General features: G+C 43.8%; 4 protein-coding genes across 9 annotated transcripts in view; 1 reads left to right on the top strand and 3 right to left on the bottom strand.

Moving 5' to 3' along the window:
- LOC306807302 (uncharacterized protein) overlaps positions 1-880 on the bottom strand; it is a gene marked incomplete at its 3' end in the record, with an annotated part of 38,143 nt that extends 37,263 nt beyond the window's left edge. The window contains exon 1 of the mRNA XM_079316711.1: positions 161-880. Within this exon, the coding sequence (XP_079172837.1) occupies positions 161-201 (41 nt within the window). The 5' untranslated portion in view covers positions 202-880. The remainder of the gene's footprint in view (positions 1-160) is intronic.
- An 86-nt stretch (positions 881-966) lies between these two features.
- On the bottom strand, positions 967-8,771 carry KCTD6 (potassium channel tetramerization domain containing 6). Of its 5 annotated transcripts, XM_079316703.1 has the most exons (5): positions 8,649-8,771; positions 5,505-6,135; positions 4,873-4,963; positions 3,579-3,687; positions 967-2,371 (listed from the first exon to the last, which is right to left on the bottom strand). In XM_079316703.1, exons 4-5 carry the CDS (start codon positions 3,603-3,605, stop codon positions 1,685-1,687), a joined length of 714 nt encoding a protein of 237 aa, XP_079172829.1. In that variant the 5' UTR covers positions 3,606-3,687; positions 4,873-4,963; positions 5,505-6,135; positions 8,649-8,771; the 3' UTR covers positions 967-1,684. The 5 variants fall into 5 exon arrangements, with proteins under 5 accessions (XP_079172829.1, XP_079172831.1, XP_079172832.1 ...); XM_079316705.1 differs by lacking the exon at positions 4,873-4,963 and having other exon boundaries at positions 5,505-5,598; positions 8,649-8,764; XM_079316706.1 differs by lacking the exons at positions 4,873-4,963; positions 5,505-6,135 and adding an exon at positions 6,622-6,765 and having other exon boundaries at positions 8,649-8,760.
- A 318-nt stretch (positions 8,772-9,089) lies between these two features.
- On the top strand, positions 9,090-12,528 carry PDHB (pyruvate dehydrogenase E1 subunit beta). The gene is made up of 9 exons (XM_079316700.1): positions 9,090-9,240; positions 9,363-9,470; positions 9,542-9,604; positions 9,688-9,723; positions 9,841-10,126; positions 10,824-10,934; positions 11,548-11,639; positions 11,908-12,049; positions 12,344-12,528. Exons 1-9 carry the CDS (start codon positions 9,103-9,105, stop codon positions 12,487-12,489), a joined length of 1,122 nt encoding a protein of 373 aa, XP_079172826.1. The 5' UTR covers positions 9,090-9,102; the 3' UTR covers positions 12,490-12,528.
- A 654-nt stretch (positions 12,529-13,182) lies between these two features.
- PXK (PX domain containing serine/threonine kinase like) overlaps positions 13,183-24,513 on the bottom strand; it is a 33,619-nt gene continuing 22,288 nt past the window's right edge. Inside the window, exons 13-18 of one of the 2 annotated variants that reach the window (XM_079316697.1) lie at positions 23,552-23,600; positions 22,795-22,872; positions 22,283-22,369; positions 21,596-21,665; positions 20,661-20,723; positions 13,183-14,656 (exon numbers count right to left, since the gene is read on the bottom strand). In XM_079316697.1, coding sequence (XP_079172823.1) covers positions 14,472-14,656; positions 20,661-20,723; positions 21,596-21,665; positions 22,283-22,369; positions 22,795-22,872; positions 23,552-23,600 — 532 coding nt within the window. In that variant the 3' untranslated portion in view covers positions 13,183-14,471. The remainder of the gene's footprint in view (positions 14,657-20,660; positions 20,724-21,595; positions 21,666-22,282; positions 22,370-22,794; positions 22,873-23,551; positions 23,601-24,513) is intronic. The other variant, XM_079316698.1, reaches the window with a different exon arrangement.

Here is a 24,513-nt window from a genome sequence, read left to right as displayed (position 1 = left end):
AAGTGAATTATTTGGAATACTGCTTCTCTAATTATTATACTTCATAATTATGGAAAGGGCAGGCTGATCCAGGCCAGACATTAATTTGCTCCTAAATGAAGTGTTGCAAAGAACATCTTGTGATTATAATTCAATGCCAGTTAACACGGATATTTCTTACCATTTGCTGCAAGAAAGAAACAACTTTTCCTGAGTTTCCATCAGTTCTGCTTCTCTTCCTCCTTGATAGCAAGAATAAAACTCTCACTGCTGCCTCTTATTACGTATGTCAAAAACCTGCAATGTATGAACAGGAGGAGACAAAATATGACAGAGAAATACCCCCCAAGACAGGCCTTTAGAGCCAGATATGGGATGGAAAACTCCCACCTACTTTGGACAATAACCTCATGGGAGAGCAGGATCCACTCCACGAAACTGATACCAACTCCCTTACTCCCAGCTGCAATCAAGTTAGAACAAAACCAGAAATTCTGTTGATGACTATGACAAAGAGACCAGGATAAGTTGAAATGTCTGTATGAAATTGAGTAGAGTCACAGAATTTGAGCACCTTGACTTGAACATCACCAGAAAAAGCATTCTGCAGTTACAAGTATATATATATAAAGTTACTACATAAAGTGCTGACAAACCAGGCAACTCTATTAGCAGCTCCAAGTAATTGGGCTCTGCATTCCCTCCATTCCCACCCCTTTAGCCAGTACAAATATTTGCCATCTTTCTTTCAATCAATCTAAAGCAGTTCTCAGAATACAAGCTTTGTCTATAATGAAGACATTTGAATCAACTGATTAACATAAAAAGGAGCAAATTACATTGTTAATGAAGAAACTAGGGCCCTACCAGAACACCTGAACTACTATGCAGCACAAAAAAAATAGGATTGGTGGGAGGGGGGTTTGGTTGGATTTGTTTTTTTAAGTATGAGAGCTCTAAAAGACAAAAAGAAAATACAAAACAGTATTCTGTATTTCACATTTTTATTAGCTTCTTCTGGCAGGCATTACACTTGGGAATAATATTGCACCAGGCATTAAAAATACGAATTCTACCACAGGGACATTTTGCATTTAGAATCCAATATAAATATTTGTAATCATATTTCCATGGCTACAGATAATATTTGGTTGCTTGATTTATATGCATAGAAAGAAACAGTTGTCATAACTGTAAGAAACTGTACTTATCAAGTACTTTTAAAGGGTGGGATTTGTTTTCCTAGAATATTACAATACTGTTTATTGATTTAGAAACTAAATTAGTCTACACAATAGCAGCTTCTCCCCAACTGCATTTTAAAATCTTTTTTTTGTTTCTTGCTCCCAGTGTCATAGCATTAGATGGATTAGAAACCATTTAAACAAGAGGTAATTTTAGCACTTTGAGTCGAGTCAGAGAATTGTGTTAATGACACAAAATACCCTATTGTACTGATTCTTCGGACTCCCTCTTTCAAACAAAAAGGTGTCTTGACTGAACAGGCACATGCACGGTTTTTTTTTTCTGAACTGGACAAAAGAACAGAGCTGCTAGAGAATGAAACTCCTCCAGTCCTCACTGATAAACAATAAATAGTCGTATAAAAAAAGCCCACATTGTTGCTTTAGTCAAAATCCAGACTCTCTTGGTTCACTGTCCAATTAAGTTGCTGATCACTGAAGCGGCTCCTGCGGAGTCAGGATCAGTCATCTGTTTTCCGTGCCAGTCTGCAGAAAGTCCAGTTGTGTTCCACTGTGTTTTCGTTGGCACGCTCGCTCATGTGATGGACTCTGGTGTTCCTGATGGTGAAGCCCTGCTTGGTGATGTACTCCATGAGATGGACCCGCAGCGACACTTCCTGGTGGTAATCGCACGGCCCGAAGGTGAAGGACACCTGGCAGTCCCTGGTGTCCATCATGTGCTTATTCCACTTGGTGAAGTGGTTTGAAATGCCTTCCAGTAGCGCGTGGACTTTCGTCGTGATGGTGAGCTGCGTGATGATCACAGCCACTGGGTTGGAGTACTTGGAAAGCTTCCTGGTGCTGGACAGCTCCACCACCTCCTCAAAGGTATCCACGGGATACAGCGGCTTGGGGTCATTAAGACACTGAATTAAGGGTTCAATCTGATAGAAGTCTGCTTCCTTCCGGAGCAGGTCAAACTCCTTGAAGTCCAGTGGCAAAGTGAGCTCTGAGGTCCTTAAAAAGTTAAGAACATAACGGAAAAGTGGTCCATCTCTGTCAATAAAGTAATTGCCCTGAGAGTCCCTGGCAGTGGGGAAGTCTCCCCTGAACATGGCCCCGAGCATTGAGTCAGGATATCTCGTTAGAGTGGTGAGGGAGGTCGTATACATGTGTCCACCCACATTTAGCGTGACTGGATCAGTCATCTAGAAAGAGAGAAATTGCAGAGTTTATCAAGCCCCAACAAGAAGATTCGATCACCTTGCTGACACACACAGCAAATACTGCTGGAAAACTGGGGGGAAATCACACTTCTCCCGTTCAGTGCCTCTAAGGGCTGCTCAAACCTGAACAAATCTGAGCCACCTAGCAACAAGGCACAACTGGCAATGAGACAGGATGATACTTAGCATGCAGAATGCACATTTCCAGAATGCTTTAGAAATCTTAACAACTCAGCTACTGTCACAGGAGCAAGTTTAGCATTTGGGCAGCAAGTTTTTTCCTATTCTACAGATGGGGAAATGAGAGCAGAGAAATTTCCTGAAGAACAAGTTAGTCAGAATGAGGCCCAGCAATGTTCCTTACTTTCATAATCTGTCTCTCATTCCAGAACAAAATCAAAATTAAAAAAAAAAAAGAAAGAAAAAAATAAGCCAAACAAATGTTAAGCCTCTTTTTATGCCTCAAAAGAGGAAGACAATGCAGGGTTAAACATAGGACCAAGAGGTCACAACCAAAATAATCCAGGTTTTGGCTCCGAGGTTTCATTAAAACAGGCAAGGGGAAAAATAACTTTCAGCTTTTAACTCTAGAAAGAAATATTTATTAACAAGTTAGCATGCTGCATAAAAGTAGAGGGCAGAGCACAAACCAGTCTGTATCAGATACCAGATAGCACATGAGGAAGCAAGAGAGAAAAGAACATAAATCCCATCTGGCCACCAACTCTAACAACCAGGACTGCAGCCAGCCAGAGAAAAGAGACATATGCATGGCAGCAGAATGAGAAGGGATGAAAAATAAGATGTGCTTGTCTAGTTTGAGACAAGGTTTACAAGGAAAAATACTTTTCTCAATAAATAAAAATTACAAGGTCCTTAAAGTGATAAGCAGGAAGCACAAACTATTTTCAGCTTTTATGTTAGGAAAATGGTAACAGTGAGCTCAAGGCATCAGTTCAGTCCTGGCTGATCATCCCTAGCCAATGTGAACCTGGGCACTCCCTTCAAACTGCACAGGAGGTGCAGCACTCCAGGAAAGGTGAGTAAGCTGTTGTAAAGTGCTTTAACAGGAATAGTTTTCCCTCTCTCACAACTGAAGCTCTGGATCTACAGAAGGCAGATCTGGAAGGATTCTTGCTGCAAGACCTTGGAAGCCCAGTTGTAGTGCACAGTGCACACTTGCACTCACCATATATCCCCAGTCTCCATTATCCATCTGTTCAAGTGCTTGAGCTGTGGTATTCCAAGTTTAACAGAAGGCTGCTCAAAGGATACACAATTTTCCTCCTCTTATTTCTCTGCAGGAAAAAGCACACACAAAAAGAACAAAACATTGCAGACCATCAGTACCTACAAGAACACTAAGGGGAATACTTTCCAATCTAAGGCAGGTTCTCTGCCAGGAAAGCATTCAGCTACAAAGTCACGTTAGCAGGAGAATCTGCAAACCCACTTTTCCCTCCTTCTCCCATCACATTACCCACAGGACTGTCTCTGGAGCACACACAGCCACTGGTTGCCTGAACATCCCAGTTTTTATGAATAACAAGCAATGTGCCTTTGAGGGTAATACATGTTCACAAGCAACCTTTCACCTGGGAAACTGTGAGTACTTTGAAATGTCATTTTCCCAATTAAAAAAGTTTATTTAGCCACCTCTGAGGTCACACATGATCCGTTAGTCAACATTCCCATGCTCCAGCTTCAAACTGCTCAGAAAAATAAATCAAGCATGAAAGTCAGTAAACACTAAGAAAAAACCTCTCACTGTGGAATTAATAATTCTGTAGTCGAGAACTGCAACTGATAGCAACAACATTAATCTACAGACAGAGTATGAATGGACTTCCCAGACACCTACTCTCAAAATCTCTGTAGGGACAAGCCAGAGGCATCTAACATGTTGTCAACACACTGCAACAAAAGCAATTTGAGAAGAGATTCATGCTGTGACTTCCCAGAAGATGCTCAACTGCTGACTTGCATAACAAGGGGACTGTCCACACGAGCACAAGGCAAATCCACAGCCAGGTTGTGCAACTTGGGGAAGGGGGAAGTGAATGACCTCAGACACCAGTTTTGATTTGCCAAAGGTGCCTGTCAACCATGCCAAGCAATGGAAGGACAGGGAATCCAGTCATCAGTAAGCCTTTATTCCTACCCAGAGCCTGCCTCTCTGCTAGAACTCCTGAAAATTTAGGTCAGCCTGTTTTAAGTAGGGTAGAGCTTCTCAGCTTTGTTTATTTTTACATCTTAAAAGACCACACAGTTCCCAAGACTTCTGGTCCCATCCTCTTTACTAACAAACTTCAACATACAGCCACCCAGCTAAAGGCAGCATGAAGATTTAGCCAGAGCCCCACATTCCACAACAACTGAATGTTCACAGTTAATTCCCAAGCAAAAAAAAGATAATTTGCCCTTCTCATTCCTCGGAAATGAGGTTGGTTTCATTCACCCCAAAACAAGGCAGCACATCCCACCTCTCTGTGCCCTGCCCAAATTCACAGCCTGGGCAAAACAGTGTCCAGCAGGTCAGGTCTTTGGGACCCAGCAGAACAAGCATAGCCCCAGCTGCATCTCAGTGGATTAAAGAGTGAAAAAAACCAAAATCAGTATATGAAAATAGTGAGGTCAGACAATAGAAGACTAAGGAATACTAAGATACAGAACAAGTCATACCAGGATCCTATTTTTACAAATTAGAGACAGAGCATGCCTCAAGAGAGTACATTAAAGCACATCCCCCGACAGCAGATAAACCTGGAACACCAGCTCTTTTGCCAACTTCTGTAATTATTTTTTTTAACTACTCAAAAATCAAGAAGAGAATTCTTTCAGGGTTTTGTTGTTTGGTTTTGGTTTGTTTCTGTTATGTTTTTAGCAGGGGGCTTGTTTGGGTTTCTGGGTGGTTTTTTGGTTGGTTGGTTTGGTTTTTTGGTTTTGAGGTGTTTTTCTTTAATTGTCACTCAAGTGCAGTTCGTAAACTTTTAGCAATAGACCAGATCTTTTAAATTGTAGCACTTTAAGTTGTTATTCTGGTCAAGTACAAGACAAGGATAACATGCAGATGCATTAAAACCATATGAGACTGGTACAGGTTTCCAATACTCACTTGAAAGTGAAATGATGCAGGCAGCCAGAAACCTCACCAGTAATCATGACAGAAGAGATCTGCAGTCTTAATAAAATTACCTCAAATTACTCATCTAGAATATTTCAAAAACAGAGATGTCCATCAGTGTTATTTTAACTGGTGAAGATTATGTTATTTTGGTCACATGTAAGTCCAGTACAGATGAATCAAGACTTCATCAGGGAAAGAAAGAGATGACAGTGCAAGCCTGTGCAAAAGCATGATTTAATCTTTGATCACAGCAGTGCTGTGTAACACCGGAGTGAATAATTTACAAGAGCAATTATCTGAAACAAACCAAGCCCTCAACACAGAAGGGGCATGGAGAAATCTCTGACCTTTGTGTAAGGACCCAGAACCACAAGGCAAAAAAAGACCTCCCTGACAAACCACTGCTGAAGCAAGATGAGCCACATGGAAGGATGGTATCAGGATGCCCCAGTGTGATCCCAACTGTTCACTACTTCCCTCATCAGCCTGGGAGCTCTGAATTTCTAGACAATTTCACAGGGTTTGGGTACAACCTGAGCTAAGGACTCGCCAACCACTTCACAGCAAGGTGAGGATGGATGCCCTTCATGATGGTGCCCTTTCAATGATGCTTTAAATCCTTGCAGAATGGAACAGTGATCATCAGTGGGGGTGGGCAGACACTCCATCCATCCCCCAGCACAGGCAGCCTGGAGCCAGCTCTGTCCTTGTGTCACACACCAATGGACTGCACGCAGGGACAGGCTTGCCAGCGCAGCTACTCCTGTCCAGACAGCAAATTACAGATGACACACAGTCGTATCCCAAGGCAGCCTATGTTTGATAACCACAAAAAATATTTCAAGTGAAATTCAGTCAGACAAATTGCTGACAGTTAAGCCAAACAGGATGTCCCTCTCTGGTGGGAGCAGAAGTGCAGAGATGGTGTCAAACCACAGTCCTGCTGTCGTGACACCGCTCTGTGTGCAGGGAGGGGACACCCAGCAGTGACACGGTCACTGGGGCTCCTGCCACAGCTCAGCACAGCCAGAACTGGAATGGCACAATGAGGAGCGAGAAAAGCACTCAAGTCATCACTTTATACTCAACACACCAAACTGGATACCTGCATTTATAAAACGCTCACTCTTATTTCATGTTATGACTCAGAGGATTACAAGGCTGTTTATCAGCAGTGCTGCTGCAACAGGTAGTGCCACTAACTCCAGCAGGGCTTCTCCCAGAACAGAGCTGCAAACCAGTTTGCAAGCTGAAATTCAAAGAAAGCATTTAAGAGTCAGATGAATGTCTGCATCTGTGAAAACACACACACAGACACACACAGACACAAACACGTTCAAGCCAGCCAGGGGATGCCAGCAGCACTGCCAGGCATTTGCACTGCTGGGACCACAGGCTACCACCACTCCTGTGCAGTTACTCAAAGGAGGAGCAGAAATACACCAAGCCCTTGTAAGTCAAAAGGCACAGATCACCTGATTTGCTCCAAATGTTCTTCATCTAGTTTTTCAAACAAAATAATTAAGGGATTTACTTGTGGCAATAGTCTTCATGGGCAGTTTGATATCAATATTACAGCACGGGCTGTTTAACCTGAAGAGTTACCTTTGATTCCTATGTTAGTAGAGACATGGAAGGAATTTTAGCAGCAGCAACTTAAAAATTAAAAAAGAGCAAGGTAAAACTCTGACATACACTTGGCATTTCAACTACTCACCCCCTTTGTGAGCTCCCTGCCTCTTGCACTTACATCTCACAAGATGAGAAGAAACTCCATCCCCGAGAACAGTTATGTGGCACAGGGACAACTCTCTCTTTCCCAGCCAGTCAGAACATTTGAAAGGCAACTTCTTACTGTAAATTATTGGTGACTCACCTGAACTGACAAACACTGAGCAGCACCAGTGCTGACTGCTCTCCACCAAACTACAGCGAGCTGACAGTCTGCAGAGCTCCAGCTCTGTGCCACCCTAACCAGGGGAGTGAGGAGGAGCGCTCTCAAAAGAACCAGTTACCAAATCTTCTGGTAATTCAGCAGATCAGCTTCACCAAAGAAAGCACCTACCACCTTCTACACATGTCAAGCTTATCATGACTAATGCAGTTTATTAAAAGTTAGCTTAGTTCTTGCTTTTCTTGAGTTGTTTTTTACTAATACTCAGTCTTTACCTCAGGCAGGATGGAAAAATGCTCACACCAGCCACTCAACATTTTTACTCCTTTATGTTTAATTGCTTCACTATAGTTTCCATCCTTCCCCCAAGGATCTCCATTGCATAGTGTTTTAAGTCCCGATGCCAAACCTTTATTTAAATTGCTTCTTGCTGGTAGAGCCCACATCCCATATGACTTTGGCTCTCCTATAAGAGACTCAAAGGAGAATTCTAATATCCAGCCAGGCCCTGCTGAAGCAACCCAGGGCACTCAGGCTTCCAGGACCTGTGATAATAATTGGAGCTTATCCACGTGCTTTGCTTCTGTGATATTAACCAGTGTTTTTCCAATGAGGAAACATCTCTGAACAGTTTTGGCGGCAGGCAGGTGCCAAACACCGAGACTCCCTGCACACGCTGATGGGGCTAAGCACACACACGGAGCAAAGAGTGACAGCAAGCTGGGACAGAATCCCCCCTGAAACCCAGAGTGGGGTCCACCGGGAGCCGGGAAGTGCCCGTTTCCATCCCAGAGGAGCCAACGAGATCGTGGTAAAAGAACTCTCCCCCAGATCACAGTGATTCAGCAAAGATGCTGGGAATGAACCCATTCTGCGTCTCTCCCCGCAGGTGACCCAAGGGTCCACGGCCTCACCCCCACCCCAAAACAGGGTCCCAGCTCTGCCTCCCCTCCCCAGAGCAGCAGGACCCGCTCCCCTCCCGGAGCAAAGCCCACGGCTCCCCGATCCTCCCTGCAGGAATCACCGCCGGGCACCCGCACCGCGCCCGCCGGGAACGGGAGCCCCGGAGCACCCGTCCCATCGCCTCCGATGCCGGGGCTCCGCTCGCTGTGCCCGGCCCGGCCCCGAGCCCGGCCGGCACCTGCCCCGCTCCCGCCGCGGCCCCCGCCCGCACCGCCCCCCGAGCCGGGGCAGCCCCGGGGCTCGGGCCCGCGCCCCCCGCCCGGCCCGCCACTCACGGCGCAGCTCTCGGCGCTGAGGCGGAGCCCGGCGGCAGCGGCGGCGGGGACTGTGCCCGAGCCCGGAGCGGAGCCGCCGGCGCGGGCGGGGACGGCGCGGGGGAGTGTCCTGGCGAGCCCCGCCCCGGCGGTCCGTGACGGGGCGGGGCGGGCGGGCGCGGCCGGGACGCGCGTTCCCGCCGCCCTCAGGGCCGCCCGGCGGCGTCGGCCCGGCGGTGCCGGCCCGTCCCCGCGGGCGCGTCCCCGCGGGGCTGCGCGGGCCCGGCCGGGGCCGCGGGCGGGGCGTTGGGGCGCGCGCCACGCGCGGCCCCGCGGGGGTCCCCGCACGGCCCCGGTGCCGGAAGTGGCGCGAAAAGGCCGCGCGCGTCTCGCCACCGCGCGCGCGCCGCGGACGCTCTCGCGAGAGCGGCGGAGGCGGGGCCAGGCGGCCGCAGGGCGAGAGGACACGGGCAAGATGGCGGCGGCTGCGGCGGCTCTGCGGCACCTGGCGTTGGGCGCCCGCCTCGCCCCGCACGGCCGCAACGCCGGCGCCCCGCTGCAGCGGCTCCAGCAGCGCAGGGGCCTCCGCCTGTCTGCGCCCGCCGCCATACAGGTAACGGGGAGGGTCCGGCCCCAGGGCGGGCGGGCGGTGAGGTGACTTTAGCTGCGGGCTGAGGTGACTCCCGGCGAGTGGGGAGCGTGTCCCCGCCCAGCCCGCCCGCCGCTGTCTCGCAGGTGACGGTGCGGGACGCGCTGAACCAGGCGCTGGATGAGGAGCTGGAGAGGGACGAGCGCGTCTTCCTGCTGGGCGAGGAGGTGGCACAGTACGATGGCGCCTACAAGGTATGAGGGAGACGTTATTGGCCCAGGAAGGGGCTTCAGGCGGGCCCTGACTCCTTTCCCCTACCCTGCAGATCTCCAGGGGTCTCTGGAAGAAGTACGGGGACAAAAGGGTGATCGACACTCCGATATCCGAGGTAAGGCTGCTCTGTCTCCTACCCTGGTGATCCCTCCGTCAGCTGCTCCCTGGTCCTTATCCCTTGGTTTCCTTCTCTTTCAGATGGGCTTTGCAGGAATCGCTGTCGGTGCTGCTATGGTTTGTACATTTGCATTCCTCTACTTCTGCTTTTAAAATTGTACTGTTTTTTTGTAAAAAAAAAACAACCATACTTCACGTTTTGATGTAAAAAATACATTTCAATATATTTAATAGGCAGGGTTGAGACCAGTGTGCGAGTTCATGACATTCAACTTCTCCATGCAAGCAATCGATCAGGTTATCAACTCTGCTGCCAAGACCTGCTACATGTCTGCCGGCTCCATCTCCGTGCCCATCGTGTTCCGCGGGCCCAACGGCGCCTCGGCGGGCGTGGCCGCCCAGCACTCGCAGTGCTTCGCTGCCTGGTACGGCCACTGCCCCGGCCTCAAAGTCGTCAGTCCCTGGAGCTCAGAGGATGCCAAAGGGCTGCTCAAATCCTCCATCCGCGATGATAATCCAGGTGAGCACCAGCAGCTCCTAGCAATGCCTGCCACTCAGTCCTAAGGAATGTCTGTTTTTCCCCGCAAAAAGTGGTTAAACCATAAAGCGCTTGTAGTTGATTTACTGCAGTTTTAGGGTGTGTAAAAAGACACAGAGGGATTCATGCTTTCCCTTGCAGTCCCCTGCCATGCTAACAGTAGATTTTGTGCTGCTGCCAGGTGCACAGTTTTAGTGCTAGTCTGTTATCAGCCAGAAAACCTGGGAGCAATTATAAATCATAAAAGGGTTAAAAAGGGTGAAGATTAGTTAGGAGGAGTTCTGCATATATAGTGCCTATGTAACTCAATTTTACAAATAACAAAGTTCAAATGATGAATTCAGAATATCCTTATTCAAGAGCAGGGTGACCTTTGTCTTTGTTTTCCACAAACATGAATTTAAAAACATGAGACCTTTCTAAAATTAGTGATTGTACTGTCATGTACCAAAAGTAAAATACTGGACCTCTTTTCAGAGTAGTTGTAGAAGTTTTTTAAATAATTAATAACTGAAGTAAAGACTTAGATTTCCTATTTTTTTTAACTACTTCTGCAAATATATTCCTCACTCCTTTATTGCCTGGATGGGTTTACTGTCTTGAGCTGCAGGACTGTTAATGGTCAGTGCAGGCCTGTGCCTGCAGGTGTACACACTAATCCAGATATGTTTCCTTCTAGTTGTGATGCTGGAAAGTGAATTACTGTATGGTGTTCCCTTTGAAATGTCTGAACAGGCACAGTCAAAGGATTTTGTTATTCCCATTGGAAAAGCTAAAATAGAAAGGCCAGGTAAGCTGAGAATACATTTGTTTCCTTACTGACATGCTTGGAGCCTTTTCTTAACCTCTTGGCTATTCAGGGTACTGCTATCGTGGGGCACAGAAAAGTATTTTAAATGTTAAATGTTCAAATGTTCCTTTATTTAGTAGTGTGGTTTCATGTTCTGTTGCCCTTAAAAGGAACTATCACCTGATGGACCATATCTGAGCTTAAACTATACCCTTCTAAAGGATTCCATGAAGGATTTATTCTGTAGTATAGAGATTGGGTAGGTGATGGTTGAAACAGTTTTTTCCTCACCTAAGTATGTAATTGTAGTAAAAAATGCAAAAAGAGATCACTGTAGTGCTTCAGCCCACTTGTTCATAATTTAGTTCTGAATTGTATGAACATTTGAATAGGATAATCTGAAAGCTATACTAAATACCTCTTCAGTTCCCTGAATTCAAGGATAAAATTTGTGTCTTAACATGGTCCTTTCTCTCTTCATACTATGTCTGGGCTCAGTATTTTAAATAAACCTAAGAATCTTAAATTTGTAAGTGAATCCTCATGCTACCTTGAAAGGAGCCTGAGGTCTAGAAAAAAGCTTTAAATCTCAAAACACTTTTTTCTGTTCTAGGAACTCATGTTACATTAGTGGCGCACTCAAGACCTGTTGGCCATTGTCTGGAGGCAGCTACTGTGCTTTCTAAAGAAGGTGTAGAGTGTGAGGTGAGTGGGGTTTGGGTTACTTTTTCCCTGAAGTGGAGGGGAAAAGTAGCATCTTCTTGTTCAAGTTCTGCAAAACTTCAGTCTATTAATTTCAAGGGTCTTAATACTTGAAGGTGCCTTAACAGCAAGTGCCTTTCACATTTCTGAGTTAGAAATTTTATTAAGAGTTGTCTTAGGAGTCAGAACAGCTGAAAGGGCACTGTACCCAAACAGTGGTGAGTGAGAGGCTCAGATCACACCAAGGCTCACACTGTCCCTTCTCCCCCAGGTTATAAACCTGCGAACCATTCGACCGATGGACATCGAAACAGTGGAAGCCAGCGTGGTCAAGACAAACCATCTGGTAACTGTGGAAGGAGGTTGGCCCCAGTTTGGAGTAGGAGCTGAAATCTGTGCCAGGATCATGGAAGGTACTGAGTTTCACAGCACATTGATCTCATTCCCTACTCTAAATGCTGATAATTCTTGATGAAGCCAGGCAAAGGCAGAGTTAGGGGTTACATCACACGAGCTGGAGCTGCCTTGCTCTAGAGATTTTCACAGGGTGGATGACCGAACCCCAGAGTGCATGAACACAAGCCAGAACACTGCTTTCTGGAAAATTAGAGCTACAGGAACAAAATTGCTTAAATAGAGAAAGAATCAGAAATTGAATCAAGACGAAACCACAGTACTTGGCAAGCTGACACTGTCTTCTGTTTCAGGGCCTGCCTTTAACTACTTGGATGCTCCAGCTGTGCGTGTCACCGGTGCTGATGTCCCCATGCCTTATGCAAAACTCTTAGAGGATAACAGCATACCTCAAGTGAAGGATATAGTATTTGCAGTGAAAAAAGCTTTGAATATATAAGTTGTAAATACATGTTTTAAAATTCTGCTTTACAAAGCATTCTTGGTGTTGGGCACGTTGTATGCATAACTTCTGTTGTATAAGCTCCATGATCTTTTGTACAGTGGGGAAAGTATAGTGACTTCCCAAAATATTTATATGGGGTTACCCCTCAAGCCACACAGTTCCTATCTGCAACAATGTGGTAATGCTTGTTCGTTCAACAGTACAGCTGGAGAATCCCTGTTCTAAATTCAAGAGTAAGGGAAAAATCGTCTGCTTTTGCTTGGCTTGTAAGTGCCAGAGGAGCAGTGCTGAACCTCCTGCAGCAGTGATCGAGTGCAGAGCTGCAAAGAGCAAGAGCAGGCCTTGAATCTGTACAGCTGCAGGAGCCTGTGATTGCAAGGCTCGTTCAAGAGGAGTGATGAGGCTGATCATGTGAAGCCCAGGCTGGCCTGGCAGTGCAGTGCAGTGCAGCTCTGAGCACAGGCTGTGGCAGCCCAGGGGCTGGCTTGAGACATGATGACTGTCTGGTTTGAAGAGCATTCTGCACGTGCACAAAGGCTTCTGTACAAGAGCTGAAATAAAGATCCTGAACCTTTCCAGTATATGATGGGAAACAATACCTAATTTTTCTTTACTCGCTGCCACATAATAGTGATAAAAATAAGTGCCCAGATGCTTTGCTTTTACTGTTCAATTTTTTTGTGTTGGTTTTTGTTTTTTTTTAACTCCCAACCTGGACTGACAACCGCACACTGACTATAGTTCTTCAGTACAAAATGAGTTTGTTCAGCTGCACTGAGCCTAAGCAGCAGGTGTGTGAATTGTGAAGAGCTGGGACACAATCAGAGCAGCCTTTTGGAGATCACTGTGTCCCAGGGAGCTCTGCCAGGCTTCCCTCAGCAGCTTCTGGTACAGAGGGAAAGCTGCCTTGAGGAGCCTGTGCAGCAGCGTCTGCTCTGCACCTCAGGTAGATGGGCAGAGGAGGTACCTGTGAGCAGACAGAAGAGCTTGGGTCATGTTTCTGAAGAGCCAGGAAGACTTCCCAGGGTATTTTAGCAGAGGTGCTGTTCAGTTCTTGGGAATTCTAGCTTGGAGGTTGAATCCCACCGGAACATACCCACCACATGCTGCTGAAGGAATTCCATTAACATTTTAATAAAAATGACTGAATATCACAGGTTACATGAAACTTTGTACAGACATTCTCTGCATAGTAACAAACACTGATGTACTTGAATTTAAAAAAATGGATTATCTATAATCCTTTAAAGTGCAATTTGTTTAAGGTTTTAAATCAAAAAGGATCTTTCAATAAAGTTTAAATGTAGAATTAACTTGAAGTAACTTTTCATTTAATTAAATCAACAGTAACATCCCACTGCCCTGTAACCTCCCACTTCAACTGCTTCCTCATTTAAAAACACTTTCCCCTAGAGTTGCAGGTAGGATGTCCATTTAAACAAGCTTACTGAGACAGTATTTTAACTCCACCAGCAAACATGGTGGGAATAAGATTAAATTCTCCAGTTCCCTCACCTGTGCAGTATGCTTTAGGGGTTGAATTATGTAAAACAAACTTGTTGACTCCATGCAGCAAGAATTAAGATGAGTTCCAAGTGCACGAAGAGAGTTGAAAAACTGAGCAGACTAAAATTACATTCCTGTAATTTGAAAAAAGAGTGGAATGGAGCTAGGAAAAATGCATTAATTTACCATCATCATGGTCATTCCTATTTTCAGATTTTTTTTATTCAGCTATATAGAAGTTGCTGTACCCCTGGAACTGCAGCTTGAGCACACAGTGGTTGCAGCCAAGTAAAGACCAGAGTAGCGATCCCAGCACGGCAGAGCAGCTCGGGCAGGGCAGTGCTGCTGCCAGGAAAGCCGGAGCGGAGAGAAGGGAGCGGCAGCTGCTCCCTGCCCGTGGGTCAATTGCTGGTCAGCAGCGTCAGCACAGGAGGGGGACGGGGAATTGAATCCTGGAGGGACCAGTGGCCTCAGCTGATCCTGGGAGCGCTGTAGTCGCACGTCTGCGTTTTCTTCAGAGTTCCTTTCTGAAAGTTCTGGATGGAGCTGAGCAAGGCTCCGCGGGCTGCGCTGGCTTCGGGCCGCGCCGTCGGCGCCTCTGTGCTGGGCGGAGCTGCCGGCGGCGGGGGCGGCGCTGGGGGGATGGACGATGCTCCTGGCAAGGGGGGAGAGAGATGGAGTTGGATTATGCCACGGATGTCCTGCCACAAGAGGCCTGCGGCTGCTTGGCTGGACTTGGTCGGTCCTGCACTAGTCACATCATCCCTTGAATGGCAGTGGAGTGTGAAGAACAGAACAGATGGAAAATGTCAAGTGATCAAATCCCTCTATCTGCAGGTGAGTCGTGTCATCTGAGATACCTCTGAAATGAAGCCTGAAGGGCCTCAGGATTCAGATGCAAAACACGACTCGTATGTGATCTTGCACCAAGGAAAATAGAGATCACTTAGTGGGACTTCCCAGATTCAGCTTCTGCTATCTGTCCCTAGTGAGGCAGTTTGCTCTTTGGGACATGAACAGTAACAAAGACTGGAAGCAAATTTTACTGTTCTTACTTACATAACCCACTTTACATTCCTATGAATGAAGGACCACGACACTGACCATTTTGCTTTGTCAGATTACACTTCATTTTTAAAGCACTAACTGCAGATAGAGTTTTCTGGAAGTGTTTTACACTTCCAAAGTTCTATTTGACTTTCTCCAAATATGTTGTAACAAATGGTTGTTTTGACAGACTGAATGAATCACAACACTGTCACACCACACAACTCCAGCCTCTCCTGTTCCCACCAGCCACCTTTGTCCTCTGTCCCTTGCTCTCTGCATCAGCCACATCCATTTTCTGCTTCTCATCCAACCTCAGCCTCCAGGTCCTGACCCCTGGGAGGCCAGAGCCCACAGTGAGCATGCAGCAGGTCCAGCAGTGAGGGCTGCATGGAGCTGTTTCCTGGCAGTTCAGATCCAGGCAGGTGGCCTCCTGTGCCCCAGGCAGCCTCCCAAACACCCTGATCTTGTGCAGCTCTGCTGCTGCACATGGCACCATCACTGCTGTGCAAGTGGAATAATAATGGGCCTGTCCTGTCTCATATCCTGGAAGGAGCAGGGGCATAATGATTAATATCCTGAAACTACTCAGCAGTGAATTCCAACTCTATCCCAGATCATGAGTTATGCCTTAGGAAGACTGAAGAGACAAATGGCACCTATTAACACTTGCTTCCAGTAGCTCTGACTACAAAGAGAAATATATTGGTAAGTGACAAGAACTGTGATAGTGGGCAAGGTGAAACAACATTAAGGGAACCAAGAGACTGTTGTTCCTGAAGTAGAACTGGTTGCTAGAAGTGAGCAGATATCAAGCAATTATGTCACATTATGCCACTCAGACTCATAAGGGATTTGATGAAGGATAAAGCTCAACTACAGAGAAAAGCAGACAAAAGAACTCCATTTGTCTCTCAATTCCTCATCAACAATTGTTTTTAGACTAAAGTAACAGTAAAAACAGAACTGCTGTTATTAAAGCAAGCAGTTATACTACATGAACGACATAATTCAAAACTCCCTCATTTTCTATCTGTACCAGTCTCTGAAGAAAGACTTTTCCCATATGAGAGCAAGGTCAAAATGCAGAGTGTGGACATAAAGCATCCAATTGTTCCAGTGTACATGCTGAGCTCATCTTCACTCTCTTCCCTTCCAGAGGAAATACTCAAGTCCTAACAGAAATACCAGAGATCAATTGGAACAACTGCCTGTGGCATATGGATCAACTGCTTTCTGAAGTAACCAAAACTTTACACAATGGCAGCACACACTGAAATAAATGGCATACTAGGGCCTTCTAACTTATCCAAATCTGCTTTTTACACTTGCCAAAGATGTACATCAATTTACTAGAAATACTGAAAAACCATTCCTGGCATTAGACTCCTGTTTCTCCTGTGGATGCCAGGAAAGAAAACTCAGCACTTGGCCAAAGGAAGAACAAGAACAGTCCAAGTACCCATTTAATGGTTGAAATGGTCAGAGCAGGACCCTGCAGGACCAGTGCACCAACCTACCCCAAACAGATCATATAAACTGCTGTAAAAACACCAAAAGTAGCTAATCACAAAATAAATGGCTTCAAAGAAATGCAAGAACTGCAGAGAACAAAGACAAGATTTTTGTCTGGAATTGCAAGGTGAGGCTGAAGGAGACTATGAAGTAGTTGTACAAGATGCAATAGGGAATGACCATGAAAGCAGTGGCCAGAAAATACAAATACAGTGGTAACACATGTGGTGAAAGAAGACACGTGTGACACACAGAGGGCAAAAAGACACAAAATGCTTGGATCACTAAGTATTAGTAGGCCAAGATTCCACATCTTATCTTCAAATTTTCACCTGGTTATTTTACAAAAGTAGAAAAGAGAGGGAAGTAGGGGCAGAGATCACCTTTCTTCCTGGAAAATTGTTAAATTCCTCAAGACTCATTATTATTGAAATTGAGCTGCTGACAACATCATGTAGTTAAACTCTGGGGAAACTGATAACAGAGAATTATTCCCTTGCACTTGGACTCTGCCTTAAGACATAAATACACAGAATGGTATCTGACTAGTTATAAGCATTACATATTGAACCTGTTAATTAAGAGCAGGATTCAAAAATCTTCAAATCCATTCACTCCAGTCAGGCAATCAACACCAAGCTGTCCTTCCCTTCTTGAATTGAGTGGTGCAAAAGAAATCTTAGTTCATACACATGTATTCATATACATTTACATCTACAGATGAAATTGTTCTGCCCTACAGTGAAATATTTTCCTGTATTTACTAGAAAAAACATTTGAGACAAGTGCTTAGCTATCACTAGGCCCATCCAAAACATATGTTGAAGGACATATGTTGCCTGCAAACACACATTTTATTCATTCATGCAGTTGTAAGAATAAAAACACTCAAACAAGAACTTACCAAGGGTTTTTACAGGGACATTTTTGTTAAAAGAGTGTGTTAAAAGGAATAGGAAGTAAATCAGATGCTGTAAACTTGATGCCTGAATTGAAACAAAAACTTAATTATGAATTTAAAGTGACAGCAATTGTGCAAACAGCATTAAAAACTTGGCTGAGAATGGGATGTGAACAAAGAAAATAATTTTAGTGATAGTTTTTAAAGATGCTGTATTTCATTAAAATAATCTGTAAGAACATTGAGATTTTTTTTTTCTTCTATTCCCTCCCAATACTATGCAACTTCAAGATTTGCATCCAACTTTCCCATTCAGAAACAGAGCATCTTTAAAGAGATAAATCAGCATTAGCTTACTTTTCCGAAAATTCACGTTCAAAATGATGCATGCTCTATTGAAGACAGCAGAGAAAGAGAGAGGACACAAGTTAATCATCCAGTTCTCGTGTCAAAGGAAGAAAAACAGATACTGTTAGCTGAAAAGTTAGTACAGAAGTCAACACATTCTTACTCACTGACAAATATGAGGACAGCAGATTGGCTATTTGAAATTACATTTACAATGCTTCATTCAGTTGTAATAAATGAACCACAAATTTCCATGCTCTAAGCATTATTATACTTGATCAACAAATACAACATACATGCTTCCAGTTGCACATGCCATAATTCAAGCTTTACAGGATTAAAGTGCATTTAGAGAGATTTAGCAAGAAATCTGCAGGAAGATTAGCCACAGAAGACAAAATCCATTCAGTTCAAGAAACACTTCCTGCTGTATTAGCACCTGTGTTCACACTTTTGGGTCAGAGAACTCAGGAAAAGCACTTCCTAAAGCATTCCAACTGTTTTACAGGAAGGTGAGGGGCAGGAAAGATGCACCATATGGGTGCCAATGAAACCTGTCATACTGAAGGATTCAGAACAACTGGCACAGAAAAAGATTAACTACAATTCTTTCACTACTCCTGCAGGGAAGTCCAGAGAAGCAAAAGTGACACCCTCCAAATCCTTCTCTGTTGAAAAAGATCTTGCTGTATCTTATGGGCTTATTTGATTTGGAAAATACTCAGTGAAATTTTAAATAACCCATTACACACTGTTCTGCATCCCTTCTGATCCTAGCCACTGCTCACAGCCACAAAGAAAATGAACAGATTTTCACAACAGAAGTAAAGAATTGTAGGGGAAAAAAAGAACCAGAATGTCAGAAATAGATGTTACATTAGAGTCACTTGCATGATCTAAACAATGCATTTCAAATGTTATTTAACCAAGTACCTGCAACACTGCCATGGTATTGTTCTAACAGGATGCTTTGAGATGCCCCAGTTCTAACACAGCCATACCAAACCAGACACACAGACTAGAATCCTCAATGCCTTTTTGAGAATCATCTCATCACACACACCCATGAGTAATTACACACCCATGAGTAATTTTGGTATAGAGGTAAAAATCCTTAGTAAGTAAAAGGAAATGAGAAGAGAGAAATGCAAGCTACAGATGCATCACTTGTCACAAATAAAGTCCTACCATGGGACCAGTGTGTATTTCCTCAAGGCAGTAATAGCATACTTGCTTGGAGCAGTTAAAACTACAACACTGCTGGTGAAAAAAATCTAATTTTCTCTCAGAATTAATATCTGACATTTCTTCTACAAATTTTGCTCACAAAAGCATTCTTGAAAATGTGACACTTGGCTTTATACCTCATAAACAGCATCCAAGCCATGAGCTCACTAACACACTTCCCAGTGTGAGGACAAGGTCCACAAGCACCATGTCAGACAGGGCTGATCCCCACAAGTCATCACTGGCACAAAGTGACCAACAAACACACTGTGACAATACGGTTTGAGCTGAGACAAGTTTTGAGCACAAACCTGAGCTACTTTGATCCACATCTGCACATAAACCTGCATCCCATGCTTAAAACTTGAAAAAGCTTTCAACCAGTTCTAACAAGTCCAAGTCAGAACATAACTAGAGTAATTTTATTGGGGGGGAAAAAAAAACACTTTCTAAGCATCTGTCCATTTTGGAGGCACATCTCAGCTACCTCATTATTAAAGCCCAGAGAACTGGCAACAAATTCTCCAGATCACAGTCAGTGCATCCAGAGAACAGCACTGTTACAGTCAACAGTGACAATCATTACCTTGCTTAGGCTATCTGGGAGAAGTTAGTTTCTACCATACACACTTCTCATGCCCTCTACTTGAAGGAGAAATTATTAATTTGAATTTCAGCATGACTGATTTGAACACAGACTGCAGTGTCCTTTGAAAGACTATCCACAGCAAAGACAAATTTGATTGCATTGCTTTGGTTAATGAGTTGTGCTGTGCAGAAAGTTCTTGGGACTAGAAATCATATGGCAAGAGTCACCATAAAAACCAGCAATGCCATGTGCTGCTTCCCCTCTAGAAATGTATTCTGTTAACATCTTTTGTTATTAATATTTGCCAGAGCTCCTCTTCCAGTCTTTCAGTCTGAAGCACATCCACTACTGCTCAATATTCAGATTTGTAATTAAACTTTCAGAGCATTTCTATTGGCCACTCAAGCAGATTTTTCACCACTTCCCACCCCTGTTTTAAACATTAGCAAAACTCTCTGCACAGCCAGCAAACTGAAAAACAGAACTGGCCAAAACCAATAAATATATTATTTTTACCCCAAATCAATTTTTGTTTCTGGACTTGTTTCTACCAACTCTACTAGGTTATCAATGGGTGTAACAGAACTGGGGAGATTTATGAAGCTTAAACCACTGAATTTGTCACACCCAAAATTCATGAAAATACATCACAGCAGTACCGGAATAGAAAGAACAAAGAGACAAGGGATGGGCAAGCAGTATTTCAGAGTGAACAGACCATTAACACCAGAACAAATGCATACTGCAACATGAGGCCCAAAAATGCAATGTCTAACATAGACTTCAAAGCAAGTACATATACCCTGGCTAAATCATATTATATCTCAAGAAAGGTTATAGCTGTAAAAAGGTTCTCTGTGACCCTCAAAAGAGAGCACATGCCCACACTCAGGCTGCCACAAGGGAACTGTCATCTCAGTGTTGCATCCTTGAAAACCATCATCCCTTAATCATCCTTGGGAACAACAGCACCCCTGAGGGGCAGAGAGGAATGAAAAACAACATAAACACTACAATGATCCTTGAACATACCTGCTGTGGAGGGTGGAGTGGGGGATGATGGAGATGTTAGAGGGGAACTCGCCCCAGAGCCTGCTAAAGAAAACAACAGTCAGGAAACTACAGCTGTGACATGGCAGCTCAACACAGGCAGCACACATTGATGGAAGCAGGACAACTTTATTGACTGAAAATCCAATCCTGCTTCCACATCTTGGGAAAGATTCCCATTCATAGCAACAGTGGCTTTACAGTACAGAGTATGAGAGAAGCCCCAAACACAAATGCACTCAATGCTTCTCACTGGGAAACACTTCTGTTGCTTGGGCTGCTGGATTTCATCATACAAATTCTGTTCACCTTAAGAGTTGTGCCAATGCATGGGTGGCACCCCATCTCTCCTAAGACATGATTTTCAGTCAGTTGTGTACTCCACAACAAGCTGCTTTTGGACACATTTTAACTCTGGTTATCTGTTCCATAGTACCGACCACGCCTTTTAACTAAATGAAAACTTGTCAAAGGCTTTTTTGTTTTAAAATTTGGCACTGAAGCAGCAATTTAACACATAGTTTTCTCATTCATCTTAACACGTTCCTATGTAATACAAATCAACAGAGAATGTCCCTGAAGACTGCATTATTTGATGGCCCAAGTAATGGATGTTGCTATTCAACTTAAATATCAAACTAAATTAAGAGACTGATAATTTTTTTTGAGGAATGGGGCACAGAAGACAGGAGACATTACTTTAAATTAGGCAGCTGAAGATATAACAGTGCAATATTTTTATGCCCTCAATTCACTTATTATTAAATATCCAAAACAGTGGTACTAGACTTTGGTAGTCAAATATGTAAAGTGTTTGTTATCCCAAATCTTTTCAGACAGAAAATGCCAGTAATAACAAAAAAAAAAAAAAAAGCTGAAAAAGCTGTGTAGAAGCAAATTCCTCTCTCTGTAGTTACCTGAGTTATTTGAGTTGCTGTATTTGGCAGAGTGTTCTTCCCCACTTTCATTGGCAGAGCGTTTTGACTTCTTTAAAAGGGAGCAGAGGAAATAGAATGAATAATCACTTTCCGTGATAAGGATTGAACTGACACAGGTTGTTAACAGCCATCCACTGTATCACACAATATTTTTCAATGCTCAGCATCCCTCTTGGCATACCAGGACATGTTTATGTGGTTACAAGAGCACCAAGGCTGTTCTGTGCTCAAATTCCTCTAGCCAGGCACCAGGGAACTCCAGAGCCCTCTGACCAAAAGGGAAAGGAAGAAAACTGACACACACACCCCTCCCTGAAAAGAAGAGCAGTGCAGACAGTGCTGCAGGAGCAGAGTGAAACAGGCTCCAGCACCTCCCCAGAGAGTGGGACAGAGCAGAGCAGCTCCTCTGGCTATGAGCTGTTAACCAGGACTGGCTTCACACAGCAACCTCAAACAGGCTGCATCAATATGCAAGTCAGCTAACACTGAAACTTAAACTTTTTAGTAAATCTATTCCTTAGCTGAAGAAGTGAAAACAACCAGGAACTAGTGCAGAAAAACACAGGAAAGAGTAGAGTCATGTATCTATGATTAAACCTGTGCATGGTAAACATTACAAAAAGAATCACATCTTGTGTGAGAGAAACCTATTTAAAGATTGCTTACTTTTCGTGCCAAGATCTTCCTTTTCTTTTTTTCTTCTTCAGAGCCATGATGAGATTGAGCTCTTGTCAGCCTTCTGTGCTGGTGAATCTTCAAAATTAGGGAAAAAATAGAAAAAGACCATGTTAAGATCTTATATGTTTGATAATAATGTTTGGGCTACAAGAAAACTCACTGTAGTCACTTTGCATGTTTGGATTTCCTTTTTTTTTTTTGTTTCTAGTTTTTTCCTTTACTACTTCTAGTAGGGATGGAGACTTGTACTGAAGTTAAAATGATCCTCTAACTTGGGAGCCACTACCTGTGAAACTGCACCTCTTAAAATAGTGAAATGCCATCCAGTGAAATGCCAACAGCTGCTACACATCTCCTCATATTGCATTTTTGGGAAAGCAAATCTGTTAGTGAAAGTCTTTATTACTCAAACTAATTTTAGAGTAAAACCTCAACTTTCTGCATGTTAAGGTGATGAGGAAATGAAATGTCTGTAGGAAATAAAGAAATTCAGACATTACCAATTTCTGTTCTTCTGTTAATCGCTTTTCTATGCATTCCTTGGAGATTTTCAATGCCTCTTTTAGCTTAGTAGGAATCTAATACAAAATGGGGAACAAAATCATAGCACAGCATGTGATAAAGGAAAACACAACTTCACTGATCAAAACTCACCATTCATCTGATCACATTTCTAATCTAAAGTCCCAAGATGTGACATTATTCCTTTAGTGATGCAGAAGACTCTAGATCCATGTTTTTCAACTCCAAATCTAGCTACAGATGAGCAGGAACAAAGAAACACCAAGCCCTGGAAAGGATTCTCTAAAGGCTAGGACAGATAACTACTCTGAGACTCCAGTCACATCCCCAAATTTCTGTGAGGCTGACAACACGTCACATATCCTCCAGGAGGAGTGTCCTGGGGCTGCTCCCCAGTGGGAGCAGATGTGGCCCCTGAAATGCCCCAGTGCTGGAGCTGGCAGCAAGGTGCTGATGGGCTCAGGTACCAAAATCAGATTCCACAGGTGTTTGCAATGTTTCCTCAGTGCCAGGGACCTGCATGGCTCAGAGCCTCTGCTCAGACAGAGCACCACCATAATTACACAAATGGCACAATGCTCTCAGGGACAGTGTGGCAAAGGAATCCAAACACTGATGGCAAGAGCCATGGAGGCAAGGAAAGGCAGCTCTCCTCAACCCCCTCTGTCAATTAATATGTAGCTACCCACATCCTGGAACTTCTACAAACATCAGAAAATCAGGGTTCAGCTCTACCTTAAACTGTGGTTTCTCAGAGTTTGTTAGCAGGACATCACTGAATAATCTGTGAGTCAATAAAAGAAAAGAAAAAAAGAAGACTATTATTCCCAAGAGACAGGCAAAAACAGAATGAGAATACTATTGGTATTGTTCACTTAAACCCTTCTTTCTCCTTTAGCATCTGTGTCCTCAACCCTTGGCCACAGGGTTCTATGTATTGCTTTTTATTTCTTAAGCACTGCTGTAAAATTAGCAGCACCCAACCCTCAGAATGTAGCCACAACTTATGGCTGAGAAAACTGGTTTGTGTGAGATATTTTGAAAGTGGACAGAACAGGTACAGTTATCAAAGGCAGAGAAGGGTTCCCCCCAAAAAAGAATACCTTCTCCTTAAAAGTACATGGCTTCTTTATTTAAAAAAAAAAATCCAGGGACTTTATTTTAAATTTCACCTGAACAAAATCATTGCTCTTGTTAAAAAAACTTCTCCTAGCACAACCCTTGTCTTAGAAATAACAAGAAACATGTGAAAAGTCACATGAACTTAACATTTGAAAATATTTGCATTCTTGCCTGGCCTCTACAAAAGAAAACTAAAGCAAGTATTGTAATATTTTCCTCTCCCCTCTATGGTATCAGCAGAAACACCAAAAATGATTAATCCTTTTCCATCCAAAACAAAGACACTAGAGGGCAATGGTAGTCTGAAAATAAACTGGGTAGTCCATTTCAAGATGCTTTGTCCTGGAGAACATACTAGAAAACTGTCACAGAGAGACCTCAATCCTGGCTCCAAGATAAATATTTCTGAGTTGCTATTCACTATGGAAAATTATCACAGACTTATACTAGGGAAAACAAATTCACATCTATAATCAAATTAAGGAGAATGAAAAATTCAGAAATAAAACAAATTTTAAAATACTTTAAAAAATCCATGAAAGTTCATCCTTGTTTACAGGACTTTCTGACCCTTT

The sequence above is a fragment of the Erithacus rubecula genome (assembly GCF_903797595.1).
Source record: "Erithacus rubecula genome assembly, chromosome: 13".
Taxonomy (NCBI): domain Eukaryota; kingdom Metazoa; phylum Chordata; class Aves; order Passeriformes; family Muscicapidae; genus Erithacus; species Erithacus rubecula.
Note: the sequence above shows the minus strand (reverse complement) of the source record. Positions and strands in the feature narration are given on the sequence as shown.